The sequence below is a fragment of the Pseudorasbora parva genome, chromosome 23, assembly GCF_024679245.1.
Source record: "Pseudorasbora parva isolate DD20220531a chromosome 23, ASM2467924v1, whole genome shotgun sequence".
NCBI classification, from domain to species: Eukaryota; Metazoa; Chordata; class Actinopteri; order Cypriniformes; family Gobionidae; genus Pseudorasbora; species Pseudorasbora parva.
The window spans coordinates 11121702-11143254 of record NC_090194.1 but is presented as its reverse complement, the minus strand read 5'-3'; the positions used below and the strand labels follow the sequence as shown (position 1 = coordinate 11143254).

Here is a 21553-nt window from a genome sequence, read left to right as displayed (position 1 = left end):
GGTCGGGAGCTTTTCCGTCGTGTTGTGGCTCGTTTCCGTTGTGTTGTGGCTCGTTTCCGTTGTGTTGTGGCTCGTTTCCGTCGTGTTGTGGCTCGTTTCCGTCGTGTTGTGGCTCGTTTCCGTCGTGTTGTGGCTCGTTTCCGTCGTGTTGTGGCTCATTTCCGTCGTGTTGTGGCTCTTTTCCGTCGTGTTGTGGCTCGTTTCCGTCGTGTTGTGGCTCGTTTCCGTTGTGTTGTGGCTCATTTCCGTCGTGTTGTGGCTCGTTTCCGTTGTGTTGTGGCTCGTTTCCGTCGTGTTGCTGCTCGTTTCCGTTGTGTTGTGGCTCATTTCCGTCGTGTTGTGGCTCGTTTCCGTTGTGTTGTGGCTCATTTCCGTCGTGTTGTGGCTCGTTTCCGTTGTGTTGTGGCTCGTTTCCGTCGTGTTGTGGCTCGTTTCCGTCGTGTTGTGGCTCGTTTCCGTCGTGTTGTGGCTCGTTTCCGTCGTGTTGTGGCTCGTTTCCGTCGTGTTGTGGCTCGTTTCCGTCGTGTTGTGGCTTGTTTCCGTTGTGTTGTGGCTCGTTTCCGTCGTGTTGTGGCTCGTTTCCGTTGTGTTGTGGCTCGCTTCCGTCGTGTTGTGGCTTGTTTCCGTCGTGTTGTGGCTCGTTTCCGTCGTGTTGTGGCTCGTTTCTGTCATGTTGTGGCTCGTTTCCGTCGTGTTGTGGCTTGTTTCCGTCGTGTTGTGGCTCGTTTCCGTTGTGTTGTGGCTCGTTTCCGTCGTGTTGTGGCTCGTTTCCGTCGTGTTGTGTGCCTTGTTTCCGTCGTTTTGTGTGCCTTGTTTCCGTTGTGTTGTGGCTCGTTTCCGTCGTGTTGTGGCTCGTTTCCGTCCTGTTGTGGCAATTTCGTTGTTGTGCCTTGTTTCCGTTGTTTTTTCTGGCGATTTCATTGTGTTGTTGTTTAATTCCGTTGTGTTGTGGCCATTTTGTTTTGTTGTGGTTTAATTAAGTACGGCTGCACTACTGGGCCACCATAATTATCTGAAGAATAAAATGTTTGAGCATTTGAAATATAAATTTTATAACTATGTAAAAGTCTTTGGCCCCACTTTATTTTAGGTGGTCTTAACCATATGCACTTACATCAAAGAAATAAGTACACTTTACTTATTGTGCTCATATTGTATTGCAACACACTTTTGCTGATATTGAGGTGGGATACGGGTAAGTTAGGGAAAGGTTTGGTGTTATGGGTAGGTTTATGTTAGGTGTAATGAAAGTGTCACAAGTGTAGTTATAAATGCAACTACAGAAATTAATTACAGATGTAATTACATACAGCTAATTAAAAAAATGGAAGGACAATGCAAAAACATTTATGTACACAATAAGTGCATTGTATCAAATGATTAATTAAAATGTTAGTATATAGTAGGTAAGGCCACCCAATATAAAGTGATTCAAAGTCTTTGGTTTTGACTTAAGCATTAAAATGTAACTAAACGTAACTAACTAAATGTAACTAATTCCAAATGTTTGATGGTATTGTATAATGTAACATGCAGCCATGAAGGATTTATTTTGTCATTTGGAAACTGCTGTGCATGTGCTGTATTTTTCATAGGTAACGCATTATAGTATGCATAAGGTCAATATTATCTCAGGGGAGTGTCTCCATATAAGTGATTAAAACTTAGCGCAGCTCTTAATTTAATGGCCTTGTTGCTGAAACAGCATTATGGTCTATGAATATGATACATCAAACATGGGGTATTACTTATAGATGTTGTGAGTTCTTCGTCTTGTTTTGGTGGGGGAACCTGGGGGAATGTTTTGCCTGCTATTATTGATGCAGCCCCAAAAGTAAGTCTCAAACATTTAGGTGATATGTAAATGTCAGACATATTTGCATATCATTATGCCTTGTATAAATCCAAAGCAATACAGAAACAGATACTTGCTAATAACGAAAAACTTCTCAACAGGAACTTTGAGATCACTTGAGAATTTTTATCATTATCCAATAATTCTCATCAGCATTTCTCTGTGGTTCTCCAGTAATATTGTATTAATAAATCACATTTCCCACATTTAATAAGAAGTGTCAGCATATTACATCATAGAATGGTGCACCTACACATCTCTTCAGCTGCTGAGAGATTAATAGAAAACTGTAAATAATATAAATGAGATATGTCTGGAAACAAGGACAGATCTAGATAAAAAAAGAGCTTCAATGACTGTAAGGATTCGATACAATTTAGTTCTGAACGTGGCTGGAATACAATAATTTACTTGTAAACATGTCATTTAAAATATTGCTGACCAGATCAGCATCATTCCTCCAGTCTTCAGTGTCACATGATCCTTCAGAAATCATTATAATATGCTGATTTGTAGTTTCTTATTATTATCAATTTCGAAAAAGTTGTGCTGCTTAATATATGAAATAGAAATCTTTTTTTAACATTATACATGTATTAACTAGGAGTAATTTGTTCAACACCAACTCCAGTTGATGCTGAATTTGTCATCTAGTTATTTAGTGTTATACTAGCTAGCATGGCATTTCAGTACACTCACAGCCTAAAGTAATTGTATAAATGAAGGGTGTCCATATTTTCCATCTTCAAAGGCACACTGCCATCTGTTGGGCTCACAAAGTACAAATGGAAAAAAGCACAGTTCCGCTGGACTTTGACTACTTGGGATTCTGTCCTGGTTTCTTGCTCTGATCTATTCTGAATTTTTGCCACCGCATTTCTTCTTTTCTGATCCAGAGTTTCATGTTTGCCCATTCTTCAAGCACAGCACGATTATTCTAGTGGTGGCCCATCAAATGAGGCAGAGGCTGAGCCTCCTGAAAATTGTATTACAATTTTGTAATATAATTACCAACTCAATATTAGGAATAATAATATAATAATGTTATGCCTAATTGGTGTATATATTCAAATGCAATATTTGTTTCCACACAAAATTTGCCAAACAAACCTAAATGGGTAACCTCAAGGTTCAACTCCTAATTAAATTAGGTTCATTTTAATTATCCATGTCAACACGTGAATGGAAAATGATTGTGCTTATTTAATTCATTGGTTTCAGTGGATTATACCAAATGAGAAGTAGAGCTTCTCACTGCTTATAATCCTTTAAATTCACTAACAGTGGAAGTAAGTCCTTCCTAAATGCTGCTGCTCACAAAAACATGTAATGATTATAATACTCTTCTTCAGAGGCTTAAGTAATAAAGTAGTTTTAACAACCTGATTTTAACAACCTCATACTTTTCATACATTTCAGTTACACGAAGACAAAGTTTGGAGGCTGTCTTGTGTCCCACATGGTTTGCTTCAATAGGTAATGCAGAATCACATTTCTGCACCTGATTCAGCATTTGGATATTTTAGTCACTGGTCTAGAGAGCCTCTAAAAAAGCAAAAAAAATATTTTGCCTTTATATCTTTACATAATTGACATAAATAATAGCTTATTTTACATGCACACATTTTGACAGCAGAAATTACATTAAGAGAAGTGAGGACTGAATTTTTTGGGGGGCCAAAAGCTAGTCTGAATATAGGAACATAAACTAGATGACTCTACAAGATTCTAAAAATGCTGATGGGGTGGTGGGTTTGAAGTGAACTGGGGTCTCAGTCCTGCAGATGTAGGCACACACTCACGCTACATTGCTCACTGTCTGCACACACAGAGGTGCTCTGTCAATTATTTACACCTGATGTTGCAGCTCAGACACATCTTGTCCCCTCATGCCATCCCTGAGCGATCCGACACAAGATACATATAAATTACCATAAACCCTGCATAACACTGACTAAACCATCTCAGTTATTGCAGAAAGATAATCAACTATAATATCAGAATATTATATTATTATATTATATTAATATTAACTTTATAGTGTGACAGAAGGGGGAGGGTCAGTGAAAAAAGATGAAAGTCAAATTAGAGGAGGATGGAGAAAGTGATGCTGTAAGAACGGGAAAATATGACATCAGATTGAGTGAGTTGCTGCACAGTGTTGCCTTCAGCAAAAGCAGCAGTATGTTTTATAGATTGTTCACAAGACATAGTATATACAGTTGTGGATTATATAGTACATACGTGCCCCTATTATGGTTTTTCACATATTCCCTTTCATGCAGTGTGTAATATAGCTGTCTGTGAATTTAAATGGTCTGCAAAGTTGACCAAAGTCAAAAGTGCTTGATAAATAATGTTATTGTCTCCTGAAAGAAAGAACTGACTCTTAACCACCTAAATGAGTCGTCAGGAATTTGAATATCAATCAGCTATGGTAACATGTCACTAGCTAGTACACTACATTGCCAAAAGTTTTGGGACGTTTTGGGAAAGTTTTGCCTTTACATTCACATGAAATTTAATGGCATCCCATTCTTAATCCGTAGGGTTTAATATGGAGTTGGCCCAGCCTTTTCTGATATAATAGCTTCAACTCTTCTGGGAAGGCTTTCCACAAGGTTTAGGAGTGTGTTTATGGGAATTTTTGACCATTCTCCTAGAAGCACATTTGTGAGTTCAGGCATGGATGTTGGATGAGAAGGCTTGGCTCATAGTCTCTGCTGAAATTCATCCCAAAGGTGTTCTGTCGGCTTGAGGTCAGGACTCTGTGCAGGCCAGTCAAGTTCCTCCACACCAAACTCGCTCATCCATGTCTTTATGGACCTTTCTTGGTGCACTGGTGCGCAGTCATGTTGGAACAAGAAGGGGCCATCCCCAAATTGTTCCTACAAAGTTGGGAGCATGCAATTGTGGAACATGTCTTCGTATGCTGAAACATTAACAGTTCCATTCACTGGAACTAATGGGCCAAGCCCAACACCTGAAAAACCCACCAAACTTTATACATGGCACAATGCAGTCAGGCAAGTGTTCTCCTGGCAACTGCCAGCCTCGTCCATCGGATTGCCAGACAGAGGCAGATTCATCACTCCAGAGAACACGTCTCCACTGCTTTAGAGTCCAGTGGCAACGTGCTTTACACAAATGCTTTCAACTCTTTGCATTGCACTTGGTGATGGCTCTTGTTGAAGGCTTGGATGCAGCTGCTCGGCCATGGAAACCCGTTCAATGAAGCTCTCAACGCACTGTTCTTGAGCTAATTTGAAAGCCCCACAAAACCTGGAGGTCTGTAGATTTTGACTCAGCAGAAAGTTGGCAACTCCTGTGCACTGCATGGTCTACCACTTCGTGGCGGAGTTGCTGTTGTTCCCAATTGCTTCCAATTTGTTATAATACCACTAACAGTTCACCATAGACTATTTATCATGCATGGTGACAAACTATCATGGTACCACACTTGAATTCACTGAGCTCCTGAGAGTGACTCATTCTTTCCCATATGTTTGTAGAAGCGTCTGCAAGCCAAGGTCCTTAATTTTAAACACCTGTGGCCATGGAAGTGATTGGAACACCTGAATTCAATGAGTTGGAGGGGTGTCCCAATGCTTTTGGCAATATAGTTACATTTGCATAATGTCCTCCTATGTTCTGCCAGCTATTTGGACCAGCTAGCTCCTCAGTATCACAATCTGTAAAGTATGATTAATTATTAATACATTTTCTATCGCATGTTCAAAATGCATTGTTTTGTATTTTATACTGTGTACACTCTAAAAAATTCTGGGTAAAAAACAACCCAATGTTGGGTCAAATATGGACTAACCCAGCAATTGGGTTGCTTTAACCCAGCAATTGGGTTGTCTTAAGCAAATATTTAACAAACAAACCGCTGGGTTAAAACAACCCAATTGCTGGGTTAGTCCCTATTTGACCCAACACTGGGTTAAAACAACCCAGCAATTTTTAGAGTATAAGTTTCCACCTAATCCACGTTATTACAATCTTACAAAATAGTAAGCTAATCAGCTACGTGTCACTTTTACCTAAAACTATTCATTCATATTGTCTGCCATTCTACTTTGAGTTGTGACAAAGGATTGAGCAAGATTTGTCTGACAAACTTTAATGTCAGAAATAAACATCAGTCATTCACATTAACGTATGGATAATGTATGCACCATTATTGATACAGTTCCCGCATGTGCATAGAAATATACACATCAGTTTGTTGATGGATTGAAGGAACTGAGCACTGAGCAGGGAGCATGAAATGGAAAACCTGGAGTGGAACATAATAAGTTAACTTCAAATCATGTCTTGAATGATGCTATTTATGACCCTAAAAAATTTTTGAACCTAAAATGCTAAATATGAGTTTGAAGTTCAGGCGATTGTCTTGACCAGGACCACACCCATAAATGCATAAACGCAAACTCTGGATCCAAGTTCACTACTTCGCAGACTCAGGATTTAAGTTCACTACTGCGCAGACTCCGGATCTAAGTTCACTACTGCACAGACTCGGGATCCAAGTTCACTACTGCGCAGACTCCGGATCCAAGTTCACTACTGCACAGACTCCGGATCTAAGTTTAATACTGCACAGACTTCGGATCCAAGTTCAGTACTGCACAGACTCCGGATCTAGGTTCACTACTGCACAGACTCCGGATCCAAGTTCACTACTGCGCAGACTCCGGATCCAAGTTCACTACTGCGCAGACTCCGGATCCAAGTTCACTACTGCACAGACTCCGGATCCAAGTTCACTACTGCACAGACTCCGGATCTAAGTTCACTACCGCACAGACTTCGGATCCAAGTTCACTACCGCGCAGACTCCGGATCCAAGTTCACTACTGCGCAGACTCCGGATCTAAGTTCACTACTGCACAGACTTCGGATCCAAGTTCACTACTGCGCAGACTCCGGATCTAAATTCACTACTGCGCAGACTTCGGTTCCAAGTTCACTACTGCGCAGACTCCGGATCTAAGTTCACTACCGCACAGACTTCGGATCCAAGTTCACTACCGCGCAGACTCAGGATCCAAGTTCACTACTGCGCAGACTCAGGATTTAAGTTCACTACTGCGCAGACTCCGGATCCAAGTTCACCACTGCGCAGACTCCGGATCTAAGTTCACTACCGCACAGACTTCGGATCCAAGTTCACTACCGCGCAGACTCCGGATCCAAGTTCACTACCGCGCAGACTCCGGATCCAAGTTCACTACTGCGCAGACTCCGGATCTAAGTTCACTACTGCACAGACTTCGGATCCAAGTTCACTACTGCGCAGACTCCGGATCTAAGTTCACTACTGCACAGACTTCGGATCCAAGTTCACTACTGCGCAGACTCCGGATCTAAGTTCACTACCGCACAGACTTCGGATCCAAGTTCACTACCGCGCAGACTCAGGATCCAAGTTCACTACTGCGCAGACTCAGGATTTAAGTTCACTACTGCGCAGACTCCGGATCCAAGTTCACTACTGCGCAGATTCAGGATTTAAGTTCACTACTGCGCAGATTCAGGATTTAAGTTCACTACCGCGCAGACTCCAGATCCAAGTTCACTACTGCGCAGACTCAGGATTTAAGTTCACTACTGCACAGACTCCGGATCTAAGTTCACTACCGTACAGACTTCGGATCCAAGTTCACTACTGCACAGACTTCGGATCCAAGTTCACTACTGCGCAGACTCCGGATCTAAGTTCACTACTGCACAGACTCTGGATCCAAGTTCACTACTGCGCAGACTCAGGATCCAAGTTCACTACTGCGCAGACTCCGGATCTAAGTTCACTACTTTTTACATTTGTCTGACAAACTTTAATGTCAGAAATAAACATCAGTCATTCACATTAACGTATGGATAATGTATGCACCATTATTGATACAGTTCCCGCATGTGCATAGAAATATACACATCAGTTTGTTGATGGATTGAAGGAACTGAGCACTGAGCAGGGAGCATGAAATGGAAAACCTGGAGTGGAACATAATAAGTTAACTTCAAATCATGTCTTGAATGATGCTATATATGACCCTAAAAAATTTTTGAACCTAAAATGCTAAATATGAGTTTGAAGTTCAGGCGATTGTCTTGACCAGGACCACACCCATAAATGCATAAACGCAAACTCTGGATCCAAGTTCACTACTTCGCAGACTCAGGATTTAAGTTCACTACTGCGCAGACTCCGGATCTAAGTTCACTACTGCACAGACTCGGGATCCAAGTTCACTACTGCGCAGACTCCGGATCCAAGTTCACTACTGCACAGACTCCGGATCTAAGTTTAATACTGCACAGACTTCGGATCCAAGTTCACTACTGCACAGACTCCGGATCTAGGTTCACTACCGCACAGACTCCGGATCCAAGTTCACTACTGCGCAGACTCCGGATCCAAGTTCACTACTGCGCAGACTCCGGATCCAAGTTCACTACTGCGCAGACTCCGGATCCAAGTTCACTACTGCACAGACTCCGGATCTAAATTCACTACCGCACAGACTTCGGATCCAAGTTCACTACCGCGCAGACTCCGGATCCAAGTTCACTACTGCGCAGACTCCGGATCTAAGTTCACTACTGCACAGACTTCGGATCCAAGTTCACTACTGCGCAGACTCCGGATCTAAATTCACTACTTCGCAGACTTCGGTTCCAAGTTCACTACTGCGCAGACTCTGGATCTAAGTTCACTACTGCACAGACTTCGGATCCAAGTTCACTACCGCGCAGACTCTGAATCCAAGTTCACTACTGCACAGACTCGGGATCCAAGTTCACTACTGCGCAGACTCCGGATCTAAGTTAACTACCGCGCAGACTCGGGATCCAAATTCACTACTGCGCAGACTCAGGATCCAAGTTCACTACCGCACAGACTCGGGATCCAAATTCACTACTGTGCAGACTCGGGATCTAAGTTCACTACTGGGCAGACTCCGGATCCAAGTTCACTACTGCACAGACTCTGGATCCAAGTTCATTACTACGCAAAATACGGAGCCAAGTTCACTACTGCACAGACTCTGGATCCAAGTTCATTACTACGCAAAATATGGAGCCAAGTTCACTACTGCCCAGACTTTGGATCCAAGTTTACTACTGCGCAGACTCGCGCCATATTAGACAGTTGCTTGTTAACAACAACACCAGAAAAGGCGGCAAAATACATAGTGTTGCTCACCTCACTTTTATATTTTGGTTTTTGAACCTTTGGTTTTGTATTCAAAGCATCAGCGCATAACGGCTTCTATCTGCTGTGAATGTACTGCAAATGCTCTAAAGAAAGCAGGAGGGGCTTGCTGAAGGCGAGCAGAAATTAGCCAAACAGTGTGTCTGTCACGCTTGATCACACAGAATCACGTCATCAATAGCGGATCACTTCTGTAACTTAGTATAATTACCAATACTCCCACTTGTACGCCAACCGAACAACAATAATAGAGAAGTTTATACACATCTTACTGCATTTCTAAATTCACTAATATTCTTCAAACTGAGTTACCATTAACACATTACTGCCATCGATATTCTGTATCATAGATACCAAAGTATCTCAGCTGGAAAAACGCTCTCAAGCACCACCAGCTGGCCGTTTTCAGAAGCGCACAAGGTGTTTAGCTGGCTAAAACATGCTTTGGTGGACACACAATAATTTAGTATTTATTGCTAGTCATATGACCAATTACTTGCTCTAGCATTTATACAAAATCCTGGATGCAAACAGGAGAAAAAATTCCAGAAGAGTCCACAGCGTTCCTGGCCATGTCATTTGCAGTTGTAACTCATGTGGGCGGGGATTATGCTAATTAAGAATGAGCATGCACATGCTTCTTATTTATGCATGTTTGGAATTTACACACGTTTAACTAACGAATCCGTGGTATATGAAGCGTTTGTGAATCTGGAGCAGAGTTTTTGTAAAGGTACATTTTAAGTGCAAATTACTCCGAAATTTGCTCATTTACGAAAGTTTCATGAATGAGGCCCCTTGTGTTTATATCAAGAGTGAATTTACATGAAGAGTTTACATGAACCGTACCCCAGACCACCCTTTTTATGCAGACTCGGGTACGGTTCACAGGTGCGTTTAATATGTTATGAATGCTACATTAAACATCTCCTTTGTAATTGGTTCCCTCAACTCCTCCATCTGGATAATGGCTAGCACTAGTGTTCATAACATTTTCTGGGTTTTTAAGAGTCATACTTGAGCCTTGAGGCGCTGTACTGGCGATGATCCATTTGACCAGACAGCATTTCATGAGGGACTTGCGGGAGATCCGCGGTTTCTGCCACTTCCCGTCGCTCTCCTTCTGCCCGCTGGGGTCCCCATCCCGCCCGTTGGCGTCAGGGAGCAGACCTCCATCGACGCCCTTCTGTCCATCTGCCTGGAGGACAAAGACAATGAGAAAACACATTAAAAGAGCCCAGATCTTAAAAAAACATGTGAAGAAGGTTGGCACAGAATACATCCTTTTGAATGTGCTGTTGTTATAAACTTCAACAGTCTGCTCAGCTATGCTATTTTTAGTATTGGTTATCAATACTACAAATAGTGTATCAATATAAGCTGATGATTCAAATAACACCAGTTACATCATTAAACATCCATTAACATGACCATAAAACAAATAAGTTTCATCTAAATCATTTATATTTTTTACACAGATTCTTGCAACTTCCATTGTCACCTCAGGATGGTTGTGTCAGCCAATGCTTTTACCCTTTAGTAAATATCTAATTGGAAACTGATGGTGTTACAACTCACTACATGTTACAACACTCCCAGCCACCCCACAGGTGGGTCTACCACCAGCAACACACACATGACAAACACATCAAGCAACACACACATGACAAACACATCAAAGATGTGTGAGGTGAGAGAGACATGATAAAAGAGATACAGAAGTAAAAAAAGAATAGAAATATGAAAGCAAGAGTGAGGAAAGTGTCTAAGGAATGGCAGCTTTAAAGAAAAATATGGAAATGCACACATCAGTGAGAATTCGCTTGCGTGTGCAAACTATTGTTTGTCTTGAACAGCGTAAGGAATCCTTTTTCTTGTTTCTTATTTGCATATGAAAAGACAGTAAGCAATGCTATGAACATTTAGAGAATCGCTAAATTATTCAAGCTCCCTAAAAACAGCATCAATAAAACAGGCCAGCATCTTGGGGGCATCATTTTTGAGGGCCAGCATGTGTTAAATATTGCCATGAAAGAGAATTTGTATTACTCACTGAAAGAACTATAAAGAACATTTTTAATTCTTAAAATACACACAATTGAAGCACTTGCTGTAAAAGTTGTAAATACCTACAAGCACAAATTTGCTCTAAAAGGCAGTGGTGAGTGTTGCATAATCACACCAGAAAAAATCACTGCAGAGTGCCAGACTGATTCTTTCCTTGACTGTATTTGTGTGTTTAAATCTGTCATTTGGATAATAACAATGCTTGTTGTCGTGTGGGCATGTGTGTATTTGTGCTGGACTGTCATGTTATCACCCAGGGACCTTGGCACCTGCTGCATTATTGACATGATAGCGAGTCAGTCGAGTGTATCGTGTATGGTAAGCAATGTCAGCTTAGCAGGCTCCAATTAATCTCTGTCTTGACCACGGTGACTGCTCAACCTGTCCCAAACAACCACATATGGCACCTCCAACACAAACAGCCCTTGATATCCCCACAGGAACACCAGAGAAGCTGTAATAGTGTCACTGCACTGGTACAAGAGAAAACAGAGCAGCATGCTATACAAGTGATTTTAGTAAGGGTGATTCTTGCTTTTAAGGGTTGCAGATGAATTGTTGCTTTTAGGCCAAATCACATTTCTACCCCTCCCTTTCCCATACCTCTTCGTTTTGCGCGTTCAAGTCTCTCACGTATCTCAATTCCCGTTTGGCTGGAGTGGTAGGGGTAAGGGGAAGGGCTAAATAGCCCTTCAAACTTCAAACAAAGGGGTCTGAAGAGTTTTCCTCCATACACTACTGTGCTATTATAATGTGTGTAGTGATGTTGCCATTAAGGATCGATAACTTGTGTTTCACCTGGCTGTCAGTTTCTCCATAGCTTACTAAACGCACTATTTGAGTGTTGTCAACCCAAATTAATAATAGTAAAAATATATATCTGGTCATCCTTAATAACGCAGTCGATATTTACATCACATATAGTCTGTAAACACTTGCCTTACCAAGGCAGCGACTGACTAGTTTATATTACATTGCAAAGAGCTCCGTTATCGCAGCACCACAGTACAAAACAAAACCATATTTGTACCAGCTGGCTCGGATGGAATGGAACGGTTAATAAACAAAGATAACAGTTTGGCCCGATGGAAAGGCGACTTTACCAGTCTTTTATGTTCTGTAGCATTCTTAGTCTTAGGAAACTTGAAGGCTCATAAGTTTTTTTAAACTGAAAACGAGTGCCATTTTATTAAGTCCATAATACAGCGCAAAACTACATTGGGAGTGAGTAATTTGTTAAACGTGCTCGTGCCCGATTTCTGTTAGATATAGCCTACGCACTTCATTGGTCTTTACTGGTTAAATGTTACAGGACGCTAAAGAAATGGGGTATGATGACGTGTAATGGTATAGTGGTGTCCCATTTCATAGGGGAATATTTTCATCACTACGCCTTGCCACTGTTTCAAGGGGCAAGGGCACTGATAAAAACAACTTGTAAGATTTACTTGATAAAATCTTTGTAACAATTTGCACTCAGTTTTTCTAAGTAAAATTTACTGCTGCGATATCAAGTACAACTTACTTGCCAATATCAAGTAAAATGTACTTAACTATAAATGTAACATTTGCAAAGACATTAAGTAAATGTTACTTAATTATATTTAACTTAGCATGTTGTATTTATTAAAGGTAATCAAGTAAATTTTATAAATCTGTATTATTTACTCTTATGAAGTAATTAAGTAGATTTTATAATGTTTGTCCATTTGACATTTTGAATTACTTAGTTGAATTAATTTATATTACTCACTATTATTATGTAAATGTTGCTATTTTAAACCAAATAAATGTAATAATTTTCTCTGCATCAAATACATTTATCACAAATCACACATAAATACAATAAAGTTGAACAGTTTATTATGTCAAAATTTACAATTAACCATTAAATCAGTAATGTTCACATCAACTGATTAAGTAGTTAAGGTACATTCATTATAATTTACAATAACTGTAGAATTAACCATGTATGGTTCAACTAAACATCAGCAGCCAACAGTGGCATAACTAACATTAAAGGGTTAGTTCAGCCAAATATGAAATGTATCACATTTGAGTCCAAAAATAACAAAAACTACGACTTTATTCAGCATTGTCTTCTCTTCCGTGTTTGTGTTCAATCCTCAAATAAAGATTCAAACGGTGAAGAGAAGCCAATGCTGAATAAAGTCGTAGTTTTTGTCATTTTTGGACCCAAATGTATTTTGGATGCTTCAAGAGACTCTAATTAACCCACTGATGTCTCATATGGACTACTGTGATGATGTTTTTATTCCCTTTCTGGACATGGACAGTATAGTGTGCATACACTTGCATACGCTCTCGGACTAAAGATTAAATATCTTAAACTGTGTGTGAAGATGAACGGAGGTCTTACGGGTGTGGAGCGACATTAGGGTGAGGAGTTAATGACAGACATTTCATTTTAGACTGAACTGAACTAACTTAACCCTTTAATGACGAGCACATGCATAGTCCAGCTGAAACAGAATGGTCACTTTTCCTTAATGCTCATTCATCGACTGGATCCTCTCGATCAGCTCCATGGACGACCATCTTAAGGATATGTTCAGCGGCAACACTGCGACTGTCCTCCTGCATACAGTTTGTAAGAAAGAAAGAACACAATTCCATTTAAGAAATAGAATTACATTTATAACATTACATTTTATTTTCATTAAAAAGGTGACCGGACCTTCATGTCGTTAGCTCACTAAAATAGAATTGCTGACATTCATGCACTTGTTGCTAACGTTATACATCAATGCTTATTTGGTATCAGAGTTCACCTGCCATCCAAACTTTCCTTCTTTAGTGCAGAGTGCAGACTAACTTATGCTTTGATATAATAATTGCTGTGAAATTTTCAGTGGATATAAAAACAACTAACTTAGACACTTTAAAAAAATGCTAACATTAGCTAGAGGACACACACACAGGCAGCCAGCACTTAATCACGGCCAGCTAACATTAAATTATTTTGAAGTTAACCAGACAGGGTGACTTTTTCTACAAGAACGTGGCTAACTACATTTAATCCCCTCTATCTTTGACTAAACACCAGTCTCAACTTTATAGAAGTGGATAATGCTTTAGCTTTAGCTACCGTTATTGTGATTAAAACTCACTTTTAGTCAATTTTAAACCGTAACGTCTATGCAATAATCAAACCATCAAAACGAAGTACATCGTTATCACAAATCTAAAATAGAAAGGTCAGAACTTACCGAGAATAAGTCAGCCATGTAAAAGCGACATCCCAAACCGACCGTCTCTGCCACTGAACCGGGATCTTTTTGAGCAACAACAAAAACGGGGCGGGCAGATTCACTTTGCTTTTCAGATTAAAATTTACTTAGTATTTTTAGGTGAATGTGCTGTGACTATAAAAGATTAAATACTATTTGTAAATATATAGTAAAATGTACTCTTTCTTCTCAGTTAATTTATTACATTAATAAATTGTGTAAATTTTACATGAGATATATAGTTCCAACTTAATCTTGATTTTACAATGTATAAATTACATGAATTAATGTAATAGATTTTACAATACCGCAAAGTCATTTTTTTCAGTGGGGAGTGGGAAGTGTAGGGGAAGGCAAAGGCAAATAATTGTTTTATATTGACATCTACCAGAGTGAACTTTCAGTCAGTATATCACCTGATTTGGGGATTGATTGAGTATATGGCAATGGGACTTCTGCCACTAAACAAGACACACTAGAGCAGCTGTAGCTGACCAGGATCTAGAGTGACACTGGTTGAGTTGGCCCTGGAGCAACACTGAGCAGGATAAAGAGCCAAGTAGAAACTAATGCACAAGTTGAGCAGGCTTTGGAACCAACACTGGCTAAGCAATGGCTAGTGCTCTAGTTTATTCTAGAGCGTCACTATCTAAACAGATTCTAGAGCAACACTAGTTGAGCAGAATTCAGAGCAACACTACCTGAGCAGATAATAACGCAACATTACTTTAAAATGTAAAAGAAATGCTATGAGTTTACTGAGAGCAACACTATTCGAACAGATTATAAAGCAACACAAGCTGAATAGACTCAGTATATCTTCTAGAGCAGATGCAGCTGAGAGGGGTCTAGCCTAAGAGCTAAGAAACTTACACTGGCTACACGTAAACCGTAATGCTCAAAATAAATAATAATATGTTTGAGTAGAAGCAACTCATATCAAACAAATTAGTTCAATCAAATTCACTTTTATGAGTATTTAGAACTTTCTTTTTTCTTTTGAGTTCACAAAATAGGCACGAGCAGCTTAGTTTGAGAACAGATACATTTTTTATATATGGCTGTATTCAGCAAGTGCTATGCTAATGCTATCAAAACACTGAGTTACCAGTTAGAAAGGTAGCATATATTAAATCAGCTAGTTAAAGCTAGCAAGTTTCCATTACTAAAAATATTTAAGTCGAGATAACATGATAATTCTAAGTTTAATGTATGAATTAGCTTACTAAATATTTAAAGTTAAGAGCAATTAAACAATATATGAGTACAAAATAAAAATCTGGAAGTTCTATTTATTAAACTTAACATTTCTTAACTTTAAAATGTTATGTAACTGAATACCTCCATTTTTTTTTGCCAACTTATTCAAGTTAAGCATCACCATCCGGACTGACTTTGCACTACCACTAACACTAGCAGAGAATGACTTCAGAGCAGTGCTAACTGAAATGATTATAGAGGAGCATTCTCTGAGCAGATTCTAAAGCAACACCAGTTAATAAGACTCCAGAGCAGCACTAGCTTAGCCTGACAAGCCAGACCCACATCAAGATGTTTGGTCTGGAAACTCACCATAGACAGGGCTCAATCCGAGGGGCGGGATAAACGGTTGTCTTTCAAACTCTCTCTGCACGCGATAGGATAGCGCTACACCAACCAGAGCAACGAAGGTGAAACAGAGCTTGTTGATAGATTAAACATTTGCCATATCCGGTCAGCAAAAACCCGAACACATCTTCCCTTTTTAAGAATGACTTCAGTGCCGTTCTTTGTTCTTTTCTCAGAGAAAAGCTTAACTCCAAGTCTTCCAGAATCGCGGTCAAAGCTGATTCGAAAGACCGCCGCCGTTCGCCAGTTTCTGTGTTTACTAGAAGCACGCAAACGCAACTCGGCCGTCGTCATTATGGCCCCGCCCACCGACTCTATACACGATGTGATTGGCCCGTCCAGAGTGAGGGGAATACAGCTCAGAAGGGTATTGAGAGTTTCTAGACGACACTTGCGGGCAGATTAAATTTGCTCCCGCCAGGGTCTGTCTAGATTTCTAGGCTAGCACTAGCTAGGCAGGGTAGCATTATCAGAGCCAGATCTAGAGCAGCTGTAGCTGAATAGAAACAAGTGCAACAATACTTGAGCAACTGCTCAACAGTTTATTCTAGAGCATGAGGGAAACAGTTCAGTTTAGCTTGAAGGGAATTATTAATTAATTTTATAGGGAATTTTGAAAGAGTCACTTATTTTAATTAACCATCCAGTTCTCAACTGAACGGGCTATAATGATCAACTTTGCAGTATAATAGCAAAATATAGTGAAAATACTATTATTAGCAAGGTAACAAGATCAGGAGTTTAAGACATTAAATAAGCACTAGGTAACTTTTCAACCTTCATAATATATTTTCAAGACTCTTGTGATGATACATCAACTTACAATAGGTTGAATGACACGTCTGCCATAGCCTGACTGGGTCTGTATCGTTTTTAATCGTACTTTTAAACTTTGAGTTTCGGGTAGTAACCCGAGAACAAAAAGAACTGCAAAATTCGACTGCTTTACGGTATATACGTCACTTCCACTACCACCCCCACTTCCTTACATTAGGACCAGATTCGGACGTGCGAGCCCAACTATCGTTTGTTTGTCAGATGTTATAGTCATGTCCGAAGCAGCACAGAAAAATAAGAAAGCAAAGGTTTTGTTGGAGGAAAGCAATAAGAGGAAACGAAAAAGTGATCGGATTAAAGGCAGGACGAGGATCAACATTGGGAAAGCGTTTGCTCGTTGGCGTGAGTTTAAGGAGGCGTGCCCGACCGATGCTGACTTGGCTGTCCTGCTTGCGATGGTTATTATTACCTACCACTCAAACATTGAATTGAAGTATCATAGATTCTGTAAAACGGGAACCAATAGACCATAGTCTACTATAATGACGCTGGCTTGTAAACGTGAGCGTCGCGATCATTTGGCGTTTGAAAAAAATAAAACCCATGAAATTATATTCACATAACATGCTGAAACATATGCCGCCCACTGTACCTGGGGTGAAGACATTTCACACGTGACGCAAGCAGAACTCCTGTGTTCAGGGTAATTGTTAGTGATGAGCCGGTCGGCTTTTTGAAATTACTCGGCCCGCCCCGCACCCCTTTATAAATTTTTACAACCCGCCCCGCACCCGCGACCATTAAATAGACAAACGGGGTCCGCGGGTTATAAGACGACCCGCTCATCACTAGTTCAGGGCTATCATGGATGTCATGTCAACAAATGCACGCTTGCATCCCCTGATGTAGATGACAGAGTTTACGACAGTAGTAGAGTTACCTAGTGCTGCTTTAAGGAACAGGGCAAATTAGCGTGAGAGTGCAAACCTATAAAAGAGCTGATAGGAGTCATATATTGTTGAAAGAATTGAGTCTCGTGGCTGAAGTTTGAAGCGAGCAAATAATATTTCCCCAAAATCCTGGAAAGTTTTCAAAAATTCTAGAAAGTTTCAAAAAATTCTGGAAAGTTTCTGGAAACGTTGCAACCCTAAATGTAACAAGTGCAGCAATAGTTAAGAAACTCTGAGTATATCACATATCCAAACAGTTTATAGAGCAACACTAGCTATCAATTGAACAGAGTATAAGACCAAAACTGCAACTATATAACTGTCTGAAAATAATTAGAGAACCAATAACATGAACTTCACTTTATAGGTTAAAAAAAGCCAACAACACAAACAACACTGAACACAACACATGAATAGCCAATCACATTCATATATGCAAACCATGTGAAACAATAGTTAGGCTCTGGGGTTCAAAATAACAAAAAAAAAAACAAAAAAAAAAAAAAAAAAAAACACTTTCAAACCGTGCAAGTTCAGAAAAAAAAAATCTCACATTTTCAAAACGAGCATGACAGGCAGTCTTAAGATTTTATCATCTTGTTCTTTGCCCACCCAATGATGTTGCCTTTGGGCAATGATGTTTTGGGGTTTTCTTGGGAAAGATTCACAGAGCCCATAGAGTAACACATTTTCCTGTCTAGAATTTGGCAAAATGTTCAGTGAATTATTAAACACTACATAGAGTTATGTTGTGTTTGAATTTTAAAACAGTCTGCCGGCATGGAGAGGCAACATTACATCACTTCCAACTCTGAGGCCCCCTTGCATCTTATTTTTCAGGAACAGAAGAATAATCTACTCTCCTCCTATAACGATCAGATAGACGAGGAGTTGACCCTGATGAGCCATACTATTGTGTAAGTGTCACATTTTGATATTGTATCAAATTAATACTTGCTTCATAAAACTGCTAATGGTCTGTCTAAATTTTACCTTATAAACTTTTCATTTTGACATCATCCTTTACACAAAGATATGACAAAAATGTGTTAACTCACACCAGATACTGGTTAATGAGTGTTTATGTAGAACAAATACTTTAGTGGAAGCCAAGCTTTAAACTATCACAGTGTCAATCACAAATGACAGTATCAAGCAACAGATTACATAAGCCGTCACTGCTGTTGTCATAGGTCATCAGTGTCCATGTCTTTTTTGTGTGTATGTGTGTGTGTGCAACTATAAATACCACCAGTGTAGTGGGAATATGCAATGTTATAATGTAAAATATTAAAAGACAATGTGGCATTTCCCAGAATTCCTTTACAGCCATTTGACTGACCTAAAAAATAGAATTAGAAATTTGGTGTAGATGTTAAAATATTTATTTTTTTCCCTTTTCCCTGTTTCCTCCAAAAGCTCTTACATTACATTAGGCAAGGGACATGAAGGTCATGATATCAGATTCTTGACGCAGGCTGTTCTAAAGTAGTCTAAAGAAGGCACAGTGTTACATAATAATCAAATTACAGGTTATAAAAGTCACTATCCAACAAACTTTGTAGATGAATGGCTAAGGGCTCCTCTCAAGAAAATGTAATGCACTTTAAATCTCTCTCTCTCTCTCTCTCTCTCTCTCGCTCTCTCTCTCCTTTCACACACACACACACACACACACACACACACACACACACACACACACACACACACACACACACACACACACACACACAGAGAGAGAGAGCTTGGTAAAACCAGCCTTAAGAAATGTGTGTGATTGAAGACAATATTAGAAAGCAGGCACTGATAGTAAGTTAGATAGGAAACAACCTTTAAAAAATGTTATCTTTATCACTTACATAAGCAATACTTTAGACAAGTAATGTAATTGAATTGTTGTTAAAGAAGACGATGGCTTAAATATATACATAAATACAATACCCCAATTTTATTTGGAAACACACTAATTGGATTCACAATGAAAGACGTTTTTTGCGTTTAAAAACCGTTTACCTAAACACTGAATATTACTTACAAGTATATAACAACTTTTATCAGATGGAGACAAAATAATGTACTATACATATTTCCTTTGCCTTAGTCTCAGGTGGGGTAATGCCTCTTACCTGCATGATGTCAGGTTGTCTGTTTTGATGACTAAATGAATGAATGTGGACGGCTCCTCAGATGTTCACGCGCGCTCTCATTTACAACCTGCTTTGATGGAGTAAAGATGTGAAAACAAGAATATCTGCTCGACCTTCTAGTGACAGAGAGGATGGGACGAGAGAGAGAGAGAGAGAGAGAGAGAGAGAGAGAGAGAGAGAGAGAGAGAGAGAGAGAGAGAGAGAGAGAGAGAGAGAGAGAGAAATGAACGGTGAAAAAGCGTGCATGTCTTTTCTGTCGTGTGATAATGTGATCCCTAGATTCACACAGAGGCTATTTTAAATGATGTTATTGTTTGAGAATAGTATATATATATATATATATATATATATATATATATATATATATATATATATATATATATATATATATATATATAATAAAACAAGCTGTTTAATGTGAAGTGCACAACAGTTTTGAAAAACCGTTGTTGAAGAAAATAAAGGATTATTTATTTATTCATTAATTTATAGTTTGTGTAGCCTATATTGGTTTAGTGATTAATATGCCTACATAATTAGCCTAGGCCTTATTTTCCTTTATTAAATTATATTACAGTTTTGACAACCACCTTGCTTACCTCAGCGAACTAGCATGCTAGCATGTCACAAAAAGCTAAATTGAAGAAAACAAATTAATTACTGTAAAAGCCAAATTTTGTTTTCAAGGGACAGAAAATAGAAATAGTTATCTAGTTAGCAAGACCATTAAAAACTTACCCATTCACTCTTGTTTGCGAATTCCCGTCAGATTCTTTCAGCACTTATCATTCAAATTATGAAACAAGTGAGCGAGTCATATTCTGAATCTGAATCATTCAATCAACCGATTCATTCAAACACACTGATTCATTTAAGAACACACTACCTCTTGTGGTTTGCTTTGGGAACGGGCCTTTAAAAGTTTCTTTGCAAATGATAGCCTAGGCTACTGCCCCTCATTTACAAAGTAATCTGCAGTAAAAAAAAAACAAAAAACAACAACAACAAACATAGCCTATATCCAGGATGCCAATAAAAATAAACCATTTACTTGCTCCTGATGCTGCTGTCCTTCTGAAATCTGTGTTGTTCATTCCTATTGGTTGTCACTCCCAAAAGTTGCTCTTTGCATAAAGTTAAACATATATTTGACTGTTCTAATATGAAGGACAGCATAATTACGTATAGCAGCTTATAACAGTCACTAATGAGGAATATTGTTCCTGTTGCCGTGAATGAAGTATTCTTTGACTCTTTGTAGACAAAGAATCAGTTTTATTACTACTAAAACAGATATTTTGGATGGAAAAGACTAAATATAAATGGATAAACTGTTTAATATTAAATATGAATGAGAAACAGTGAGTGCACTCTGACTGTCACTCCTAAAAGTCCAATTTGCATAAAGTGAAACACATCTCAGCTTTGTGGCATCACTGGACACACCTACATCATGTCGGCAATGTGTCACTGTGCTGGTGTTGCTGGAAATCACCAGTTCTTAATTTAAACTAATGGGATAAGTTCCCTTTGTCACTGTGTTCTTGATGGCGTGAACGGGCTTCAAGCAGTGGTGCCAATGGTGCGATGATGTAAAATGATTAGTCTTGCTGTCATATGCAAATGTGTTTGTGACATGTGACCTCAGAAATCCCAAAAACTCTAAGCCATTTTTG

The 21553-nt window shown here is 39.4% G+C and overlaps 1 protein-coding gene across 4 annotated transcripts in view; it reads right to left on the bottom strand.

The window, feature by feature from the left end:
• Positions 1-20694, bottom strand: part of kcnip3b (Kv channel interacting protein 3b, calsenilin) — a 38111-nt gene extending 17417 nt beyond the window's left edge. The window contains exons 1-3 of one of the 4 annotated variants that reach the window (XM_067433952.1): positions 20616-20689; positions 19857-19947; positions 10095-10275 (exon numbers count right to left, since the gene is read on the bottom strand). In XM_067433952.1, coding sequence (XP_067290053.1) covers positions 10095-10275; positions 19857-19862 — 187 coding nt within the window. In that variant the 5' untranslated portion in view covers positions 19863-19947; positions 20616-20689. Of the gene's footprint in view, positions 1-10094; positions 10276-19856; positions 19994-20615 lie in introns of all 4 variants that reach the window. The other 3 variants (XM_067433951.1, XM_067433953.1, XM_067433955.1) reach the window with 3 other exon arrangements.
• Between the last annotated feature and the right edge of the window lie 859 nt (positions 20695-21553).